We start from the raw sequence: 10738 nt of genomic DNA on the forward strand, positions 1-10738 counted from the left end.
GCGGTGCGATTAAATAGGGAGGGTTATGTGACCTGTCCTATCACGGTCTCCTTTCCGGTATACTATGGTGGTATGTCGGCGCACGTTCAAGTGTAGTGGAGTCGTGTCTTGTGGGTACAGTAGTACACCTCTGATCAGAGTATAATCTATTCGAATAGTCGTGCCCACGGTTACGAACAAACTCTCAGCTTCACTGTGATTAGTGAACCTTTAATAACTTGAGTAAACTGGTTTTCACTCGGGACTACTGCAACGTGGAGTAACGTTGAGTAGGGGTTGGGCCTGTCGCAACGTGGTGTAACGTTGGACAGTGTTATGGTATTTTACAACTGTTATTTACTTATCATTTAATTGATTCAATTATCTTTATTCATTTTAATCTCTATTATTTGTTTAACCGCTGCTTTATTGCAACTAACCCTAAGCCTGTCCTTGATGGTCCTTATGCATCATTTATTACCCTATTTTCCGTGTTACTTGTTGAGTACGGTGGTTTGTACTCAACCTTGCTCAATTTCCCCCTTCGGAGTTAGAAGTTGAGTTTGGTGGAGAAAACTCTCAGGAGTGAGCTGGTCTACCGTTGAAGCTTTGCTTGTGGACTGGAGTCGTACTCGCTGGAGCTAGTCTACCTTTCTTTCCGCTGCATCTTCGTTAGAATAAGTGTTATTTTCAGTTGTTTCTAAAAACGATGGTTATGTAATCGACATTGTCTTTTTTGTACCCTGGCTGGTCCTGGACAGGGATTTAATACACAATTAAGTTCAGAAATTCGTGTGAGGAATTTCTGGGCGTGACAGAATCCCCATAAGCCAATACAACATAAATAACTACTAATCTAAATACATAAAGCTGATTGTTGTAAAAAATAATGCATTATGTATGCATGATGGCAAAGATCATTGGTTATAATCAACTGACGATCAACCAAGATCTATAAAATATGTAGCCTAAATTACTGAGAATAATCTAAGAAGATCAGACCAAACTAAGACAGTTCAAGACTATGTCTAGCAGCGTCAGGCAAGATACTAAATAGATCTATATTGCTATCAAGCAGATGAGCTGATGAATGATAAGTTATCGGCTGATACTCTGATAAAAAAAAGAGCAATATACATCAACATGATATAAACTATTTGATAAATGCAATCTAATAGATCGGATTGAACTGAGATAGTACAAGATTGAATATGTAAAATAACAAATATCAAACCAATGTAGATCACTCAAAGTGGTCGAACAGATCAACTCAAGATACAAAAGTAACCTAAGCTGAAACTGATACGATAACTAGCAACCGTACAATCATATCAGAACATGAGACCGAACCGAGACAATTTTGATCTAGCCGATACGATCGTCGGGGCCAGCGGAATGTATGACTTACCCCTTCACCGGAGATCGAAATGATGCAGCCCCGCGTCAGGTGCCAAGTTCCACTGGTGATGAAACCTTGATGAGGACGGTGGCAATGCGCCCTGAGAGTAATTGATCTATATTATGTAGGTGTAGATGATTTTACAATGACCCTGGGTGTACATATTTATACCCATTGGTGGATGCTAGTCCATATCGGATACGACACGCGTTTCCTAATAGACAAAAGGAAATAACAAGTCCCGATCGGACTCTAAATCTAACCCCTATAACACATGTTTCCTAAACATAGAAGGAATCCTAGTCCTTCTCGGGCACAAACTCTCTTAAAGTTAAAACAAAATTCCTAAATTGACTCTAATCAATAGATAAAATTACACCGCTATGTGTTGGTCTTCACGATTCCCTTGTTGAATTCGGACTCTTCCAGATAAGATTTCGATCAGCTAATTACGTCTTTGCTTAACGGAATTCACTAAGAAATTTTTACAAAATTTTGGTGTTAACACATACACGTAAACATATATATACATATATATATATATATATATATATATATATATATATATATATATATATATATATATATATATATATATATATGCACACAGAAATGGAATCATTAGCCATCTTAATTTTAAACAACATGCATGCGTATATTTCTTTGCATATAAAAATAACAATTACTAGTCAACAGTTGCTATCGTTGCTATCGGCTCTCGCAAGCTTGCTGGCACGACTTTCACATCGAGCCGCATCCATGCATATATATAACGGCATGACGACAGGTTCGCCATTCTTTACTCCTCTCCCTTTTATGTTAATTATAAATTATAAAGTGTTTTAGTTTTGTCTATGTTTAACTTTGCTAACTTTTAAAAAATTGTAGAAAAAATACAACAACACCTACAGTATAAAATTAATTAGTTTCATTAGAATTCAACATGAAATGTTTGATAACGTGTTGCATTGTAGAGTGCTAATTACTCTCGTTATTAACTTTTTAATATTTAATGTTATTGATCTTTTAATATATATTATAGGGTATATATATATATATGACCGCTCATTTTATTTAAAGATTTTGTGTAAACACACAAAAATATAAATCAAACTTGAAGTATATATAGCGATAAACAATTCGTAATAAAATAAATAATAATTACGTATTTTCTGAATGAGACAAATGGACAGACCTGTAACACCTATTTACAAAAGTCTAACGTCACCATAAAAAAATATTTTGACTAAACTGTACTATTTAACGACACGGAGATGCTTATATTTTTTTGACCGAGCACGCTCTGCCGAGTAGAATTATAGAATTTTAAGTAGCTATAAGCAAAACTACAAACATCGTGAATGGAGTGTTTTATAATTATAGCTTAGTATGGGCCCGACGTGCATATGGCAGCGGCGGGAGTCGACGTCAACTGCACTGCATAAAAGGATAGGGCTGGCATGCATGGCTTCCCGGTTCAATCATGCGGTTCTACCTCTACCTCATGGCGCTTCTCGTGTTCCTCGTCTCCATAGTTTCACCTTGCCTCGTCGCCTTCGCCGCCGTCGTCGTCGTGGTGGCTGGCAGTACCGCCTTGCAATGGCGGCACGACGTGTACAGTGGTAGCAAGCGGCTTCCACCTGGGCCTCGACTGCGGCTGCCGCTCCTCGGCAACCTCGTCCTCCACGCCCCGACCATGGCGTCCCTCGCGCCGGCGCTCCGCCGGCTCCGACGCTCGCACGGACCGGTCGTCACTCTCTGGGCCGGTCACCGGCCGGCCGTGTTCGTCACCGGCCGAGATCTCGCGCACACCACTCTGGTCCGCGCGGCGGCCGCCCTCGCGCACCGCCCGCCGTCGCCTTTCAACTCCTCCCGCGCCCTGAGCTTCAACCGCTACGGCGTCAACACCGCCGAGTACGGCGCTCGCTGGCGCCGCCTCCGCAGCAACCTCGGCGCGTGCGTTCCGGACACTCGGTCCGCCAGGGCGCTGCGCTGGTCGGCGGACAGGCTTGTGGCGACGCTGGAGTTCGAGGCGACGACGGCCACGGCTGCAGGAGCAGCCGCCGGTGTCGTCGCGCCGACGGATGCGTTCCGCCACGCGGTGTTCTCCTTCTTCGCCGTGCTCTGCTTCGGCGAGGAGGTTAGTGACCTCGTGCTGTGTGATCTCCGACGTGCGCACGCCGACATACTCGCCCTCACCGTCGAGCTCGGGGCCTTCCACCTCGTGCCGACGGTGATGATGCTCCCATACTTGCACCGGTGGTGGAAGCTCAGGGGCCTCCAGAGGACGCATCACGACATCGTCGCCACCCTCATCTCCGCTCGCCGGTCGCGGCGGGAGAAAGCCGACCGAGACGCGGAGGATTCGCGCTCCATGTGCTACGTCGACACGCTCCTGGAGCTCGAGCTCGGCGACGACGAGATGGTGAGCCTGTGTGTTAGTATCTCTATTGTTACTCTCATTGGTGAGAGGATGACACTCAAACTTGGGGCAATTTTCTGTTTACTTATCACCAAATGTCATGAACTTCCCGGGGAGGGTTGGATACATATTTATAGCTGCCTACTAGTCTAAAAGATGCTGTCCTAGAGCATCTCAACAACCTGTCCTAGAGCATCCTAACCACCTGTCCTAGAGCATCCTAACAACTTGTCCTAGATGCTGTCCTAGCAACTAAAAGCTGAAAAATAAGGGTAGGACACCACAAGACCAAGACCAAACAGCCCAAGACTTATTCCTTCATTCTCCCCCTAAGTCTTGTGCGTCGTCTTGTGAGAAAGTTGAGCCATCCCAATCCGAGAGCAAAGCTCAAGGAACTTGATCCTACCAAGGGGCTTGGTAAGCAGATCCGCAAGCTGGTCCTTGGTGTTGATGTAGCTTGCCTTGATGCTCCCTTCCTCCAAGCAGTCGCGAATGAAGTGGTACCTCACCCGGATGTGCTTGCTCCGTTCATGAAAAACAGGATTCCTTGCCAGGGCCAGAGCGGACTTGCTGTCCACCCTAAGCTCCACCACTCCAGTGTCTCGGCCAAGGAGATCACCGAGCAGTCGAGCAAGCCAGAGTGCCTGGGTCGAAGCAGTGGAAGCCGCTATGTACTCGGCCTCGCAGCTGGATAGGGCCACCACCTGCTGCTTGATCGACTGCCAGCTAACGAGGCACTTGCCGAGGAAGAAGAGAATCCCGCTCGTGCTCTTGCTAGTGTCGATATCGCCGGCGTGGTCGCTGTCGGTGTACCCAATGAACTGTGCCTTTCCAGGGCACCTCGGGTAGTAGAGGCCGTGGTCGAGAGTCCTCGCAACGTAGCGGATGATCCTCTTCACAGCCTGCTGGTGCTCCGTCGTCGGTCGCTGCATGAACCGACTAACGTAGCCGACGGAGAATGCCAAGTCCGGCCGTGTGTGGGTGAGATAGCGAAGACTCCCCACAAGACGCCGGTACTGCGTAGCGTCCACCTCCTCCGCCGTGCTGGCCCGGCTCAGCTTCAGCCTCTCCTCCATCGGGGTGAGGGCTGGGTTGCAATCGTTGAGCCCAGCGAGCCCAACTACGCGCTTGGCGTAGGCAGTCTGGCGAAGTGTGATCCCGGAGTCATCTTGGTACACCTCGATCCCCAGATAGAAGGAGAGGGGCCCCAAGTCACTCATCTGGAAAGTGGCCTTCATGTCTTCCTTGAACGCTGCCACCTCCGTATCCTTGGTGCCGGTGATCACCAAGTCATCAACATAAACACCCACCAGCAGGGTATTTCCTCCATTTCCCCGCCGGTAGATAGCAGCCTCGTGCGGGCTTGGCTCGAAGCCCATCCTCTTGAGCGTGGAATCCAACTTGGCATTCCACGCCCTCGGTGCCTGTCGCAGGCCGTACAAGGCCTTGTGCAGACGTAGCACCTTGCCCTCCTTGCCGGGGATCGCAAAACCCGGCGGCTGGTGCACGTAAACCTCCTCCTTCAAGTCGCCGTTGAGGAACGCCGACTTGACGTCCATGTGATGGATGCGCCAGCCTTCCTGAGCTGCCAGCGCAAGAAGGAGTCGCACGGATTCCATCCGTGCCACTGGGGCGAAGGCATCGTCGAAGTCGATCCCCTCCTGCTGCACGAAACCACGTGCCACCAAGCGAGCCTTGTGCTTGACGATGACTCCGGCTTCATCCCTCTTCAGCTTGAACACCCACTTAAGAGAGATCGCACGATGACCATGAGGGAGGTCAGCAAGCTCCCAGGTGCGGTTCTCCGTAACCGCGTCCAATTCCGCCTTCATCGCGGCGCGCCATGTCGCGTGTCTCTCGGCCTCTGCGAAGGATCGAGGCTCGCCGTCGTCGCACGCAAGGTGCAACTGTTCCTCCAGGTCATGAGGCACCAGTCCCGGCACTGGCTGGTCGCCGAGGAGGTCCTCCATCGTACGGTACCGCAGGGGCTCTCCATCATGGTAGGCGTCGATGCGCTCCTCATCGTGTGAGAGCGGAGTAGCGAACTGCACCGGGCTGCGCTCGACGTGAGCTGGTGTTGGTGTGGACGTGCCCGGAGGGGTGGCTGGTGGTGTCGGAGTGCGTGGGGTCGCCAACTGTGGTGGTGTCGGCGTAGAGCGCGGCGCAGCCAAAGTCGTGGCTCGAGAGCGTGGCGCTGCCGAAGTGGTGGGTGCTGGAGTTGGTGGAGAATCGGAGACTGGGGTAGGCACGCTCGGTGAAGGGGAGCTGCCCACTCCCCCAGCTTCCCTGAAGTGGATGTACTCGACAGTGAAGTCGTCATACGTCGGAGTAGAGCCGTTGTCCACCGTCTTGTCCCATGTCCATCCGCGCCCTTCGTCAAACACCACGTCGCGCGCCGTGCGCACACGCTGTGTCGCCGGGTCGAGGATGCGGTAGGCCTTCGAGCCTTCCGTGTAGCCGATGAACACCCCTGGGATGCTCCTGTCGTTGAGCTTGCCGATGTGGCCAAGCTCCTTGGCGAACGCGAGGCAGCCAAAGACTCGCAGGTGGGAGACCGATGGCTTGTGCCCATGCCAAGCCTCGTACGGCGTCCTGCCATCGAGAGCCTTGGTAGGTGAGCGGTTGAGGATGTAGACGGCCGTTACCACCGCCTCCCCCCAGAAGAGAGCCGGCATTCCTCTCTGCTTGAGGAGGGCTCGAGCCATCCCCACAACCGTCTGGTTGCGCCGCTCAACGACGCCGTTCTGCTGTGGGCTGTACGGCGCGGAGTAGTGGCGATGAATACCTTCATCGGCACAGTACGACGCGAATTCAGCCGCCGTGAATTCGCCGCCGTTGTCGGTGCGCAGGATGCGCAACTTGCGGCCGCACTCCGCCTCCGCAGCAGCCTGCGTGCGCCTAATGGCGTCCGCAGCCTCTCCCTTGCTACCGAGGACCGTCACCCACATGTAGCGAGAGAGGTCGTCGACGAGCAGCAAGAAGAAGCGTCGTCCTCCTGGTGTGGCCGGAGTCACCGGGCCACACAAATCCCCGTGCACGAGCTCGAGCCGCTCCTTGGCTCGGAAGCTCGTCTGATGGGGAAAGGGGAGCCGCCTCTGCTTCGTCAACACACAGACGTCGCAGAACTGCTCCACGTGGTCAAGGCATGGCATGCCTCGCACCATCTCCTTGGTACTGAGCCGCTTCAGGGCCTCGAAGTGGAGATGGCCGAAGCGCTCGTGCCACTGCCACGCCTCGTCGTCCCGGCGGGCGACGAGGCACACGGGTTGTGCTACCTGCACGTTGAGGATGTAGAGTCGGTTGTTGCCTCTGGTTACCTTGACAAGGAGGCGACCACGGCGCTCCCCGATCTTGCGCCGATCCCAAATCCTCATGACTCCGTTCTTGATCACCACGCATGAGCCTTTCTCTTCTTCCAACTGTCCAATACTGATGATGGAGTTCCTCAGCGCGGGGATGTAGTAGACTCCGGTGAGCAGCCTGTGCTCGCCGGACTTGGTGGTGAAGATGACGGAGCCGGTGCCCTTGATATCCACGCCAGAGGCATCCCCAAACTTGACGAAGCCTCGGACGCTGGGATCAAGCTCGGTGAAGAACTCCCGTCGACCGGTCATGTGATGGGTGGCCCCGGTGTCGAGGACCCATCCATCAGTCTTGTCGTTGGAGTCGTCGCCAAGAAGGGCTCGTGCCTTCGGCTCTTCTAGGTGGAGGAAAGCCGATGCGGCCGGTGCCGCTGGAGATAGCTCGATGCTTGCGTGTGCCAGGAGCAGGGCTGGTTCTTCCTCCACTTGTGCGGCGTTGGCTTGGCCTTGTCGTGGTTGTCGGCAGTCCTTGGCCCAGTGGCCAGACTTGCCACAGTTGCGGCAGGCGTCGTCTCGCGTCGGCCTGCGGTTGCCGGTGGTGCCGCCCTGGACGCCTCCGCGGGCTCCACCCCGGATGCGTCCTCGCAACCTGACCCGGACGCCTCCGCGCCCCTTGTGCAGATTGCCGCGCTTGCGACCGCCTACCGAGGAGGACTCCCCCTTTTTCCCATCACCCTGGCAGGCCTCCCACTGCTCCCGAGTGAGATGGAGCTTCCCGCCAATGGTGATGGGCCCGGAGAGGGGCTGTGGCTCATCGCCGTCGACGACCTTGAGGCGACCAATCGCCTCCTCGATTGTCATCGTGGAGAGGTCCAGCAGAGACTCGATGGAGCGGGCAATCTGCTTATACTTCTCTGGGATGCAGCGGAAGAGCTTCTCGACAGCTCTCTCCTCGTTGTAGGTGTCGTCGCCGTACTGCACCATCTTCTGCAACAGAGTGTTGAGACGGAGGGCAAAATCATCGATGTCCTCACCTGGCTTGAAGGCCAGGTTCTCCCACTCCTTGCGGAGTGCTTGCAGCGTGCTCTTGCGGGCGCGATCGCTGCCGATGCGTGCCGCAGCGATGGCATCCCAGGCCTCCTTGGCAGTCCGCTTTTGCGAAAGGGAAAACTGCATCTCGGATGGAACTGCAGCGATGAGGGCATCTAGCGCCCGTCGGTCTTCATCGTAGTCGACGTCGCCATACCGAACTGCCTCCCACATGTGCCGCACCTGGAGCCTCACCCTCATCACCGCGGCCCACTCGATGTAGTTGGTCTTGGTGAGGGTAGGCCACCCACCACCGGGACCAAAGTCCCTGACCACCGCTTGGATGCCGTGGTAGCCATGGCGCCGGTCAGGGGAGGGAGAGTCGCGCTGCCTATGAGGGCCGCGCTCTCCGTAGATCCGGCCGCCATCACCGGGAGGGTAGCCGCTGCGGCGTGTGTTCTCTGGGTTGCCGCCGGCACGCCTGCGCCCATCTGGGCTACCGTTGCCGCACGCGCCCTCGCTTGGGGCGCCGTCGGCGGATGCGTGGTCCCCTGGACTGCCGCCGCCATGGGGGTGGGCTGCTGCCCACCGTATTGTCCGCTCCCGCACCCTTCCTCTCGCCAGCTCCTCAAGGTCCCTGTCGGCGGTGATGTCGCCGACGATGGAGCCGTTGATGCTGCTACGCAAGGTCTCAACCTCAGCCTCCGCCGCACGTGCTGCATCTTCCGCCTCCTCTGCTTCTGCCTCCGCCCTGATCGCCGCCAACTCCGCTGCTGCCAGCCTTGCTGCCCTTGCTGCTGCTGCTGCGGTTTGTGCCGCTGCTCGCCTGCGCTCTTGCGCTGCAGCGAGCTCGGCGTCCTGCTGACGTCGTGTGCTCGAGGCGCCCGAACGCCGAGACTGTCCGTCGGACATGGCGCGCCTCCGGGGGGCTGCTACGTGGAGAAGGGAAGGGGAAAGGGGAAGGAGGAGCAGCCGGTGGTGCTGCTGTTGATGGTGGCTGAGTGCTCACTCGAGCTTGGGAAGGGGAGGAGCAAGAGATGTTCAACCTACAGGAAAGTGTGGCTCTGATACCAGATGTTAGTATCTCTATTGTTACTCTCATTGGTGAGAGGATGACACTCAAACTTGGGGCAATTTTCTGTTTACTTATCACCAAATGTCATGAACTTCCCGGGGAGGGTTGGATACATATTTATAGCTGCCTACTAGTCTAAAAGATGCTGTCCTAGAGCATCTCAACAACCTGTCCTAGAGCATCCTAACCACCTGTCCTAGAGCATCCTAACAACTTGTCCTAGATGCTGTCCTAGCAACTAAAAGCTGAAAAATAAGGGTAGGACACCACAAGACCAAGACCAAACAGCCCAAGACTTATTCCTTCACTGTGCTGGGAGTTCATGAACGCCGCCGCGAAGACCACGTCGACAGCGCTGGAGTGGACCATGGCACGCCTCGTGCGGCACCACGACATCCAGCGGAAACTACGCCTCGACATCGTCAAGACCAACGGCGGCGCCACGCCGTCGCCGTACTTGAAGGCGGTGGTGCAGGAATCCCTGCGCCGCCACCCGCCGGCGCACTACCTCCTGGCGCACACGGTGGACCGCGACGTCCCCCTGGATGATGGCGGCCACGTGATCCCAAAGGGAGCCATCGTCAACTACGCGGTGGCCGAGATCGGCCTCGACGCGACGGCGTGGACGGACCCGGACGAGTTCCTGCCGGAGCGATTCTTGGAAGGCGGCGAAGGCGCCATGGTGGATGCCGTCTCCTGCGGCGCCGTGGCCACCGAGATCAGGATGATGCCGTTCGGTGCTGGCCGGAGGGCGTGCCCCGGCGCTAACGTCGCCGTCTCGGCGCTGCACTTCTTCGTCGGGAGGTTGGTCGAACGGTTCGAGTGGTGGCCGGCCGTGGGTGAGGGCAAGAAGGTGGCCGTCGACTTGTCGGAGAAGGCGGGGCTTGTCACGGTGATGAAGACACCTTTGCGCGCTATTCTCGTCCCGACTACTTCCGCCTAGCCGTTACTACCCTTCATGTCTAATAATGGTGTATTACGTTGAAACGATGTGGCAACTTGGGTTTTTCGTAGGGTTTGGTTCGCGTAGAAGGAATGGGATACGGTGGCCACCTAAAAATATTTCTTAAATATGCTGAATTAATGTGTCGGGCCTATTTGGTTGGATGAGATCACCTATCCTCGCTAATCAGGATCTGGTTGGATGAGATCACCACCAACGCTTATCAGAATCATTAGCACATTAGCAATAATTAGTGTATTTTGTTGTTAATTAGTTATTATCATTTTATGATTAGGTTTGATTATGGGTAGATAATACACTTTGTTGTTAATTAGTATTAATTATTGTAAGATTAGTGATAATAAATATATTTTGTTATGGATTAATAATTTACTATTTTTTACCGTCCTACCGCAAACCAAACAAAAAAATTAGTCATTGTAGAGTAGTTCTCCGTTTCTTATTTGACGCTATGGATATTTAGGTATATGTTCATATTATTCAAAAAGTTTATATAATTATTAATTATTTTTTTATAATTTGGTTTGTTGCTAAAGGAACTTTAAGAAAATTTTACATTTCAGCATTA

At 53.4% G+C, this 10738-nt stretch overlaps 1 protein-coding gene across 1 annotated transcript; it reads left to right on the forward strand.

The window, feature by feature from the left end:
* The first annotated feature begins 2882 nt into the window (after positions 1-2882).
* On the forward strand, positions 2883-10149 carry LOC102705930 (cytochrome P450 89A9-like). The gene is made up of 2 exons (XM_040525706.1): positions 2883-3811; positions 9501-10149. The coding sequence occupies exons 1-2, from the start codon at positions 2883-2885 to the stop codon at positions 10147-10149; spliced, it is 1578 nt and encodes a 525-aa protein (XP_040381640.1).
* Positions 10150-10738: the final 589 nt, after the last annotated feature.

The sequence above is a fragment of the Oryza brachyantha genome, chromosome 7 (genome assembly GCF_000231095.2).
Source record: "Oryza brachyantha chromosome 7, ObraRS2, whole genome shotgun sequence".
Classification (NCBI taxonomy): Eukaryota; Viridiplantae; Streptophyta; class Magnoliopsida; order Poales; family Poaceae; genus Oryza; species Oryza brachyantha.

Coding starts and splice junctions, on each gene's coding strand:
- LOC102705930 (XM_040525706.1), top strand. CDS start 2,883: ATGGCGCTTCTCGTGTTCCTCGTCTCCATAGTTTCACCTTGCCTCGTC. Junction 3,812..9,500: donor GACGACGAGATGGTGAGCCT/GTGTGTTAGTAT, acceptor AAACAGCCCAAG/ACTTATTCCTTCACTGTGCT.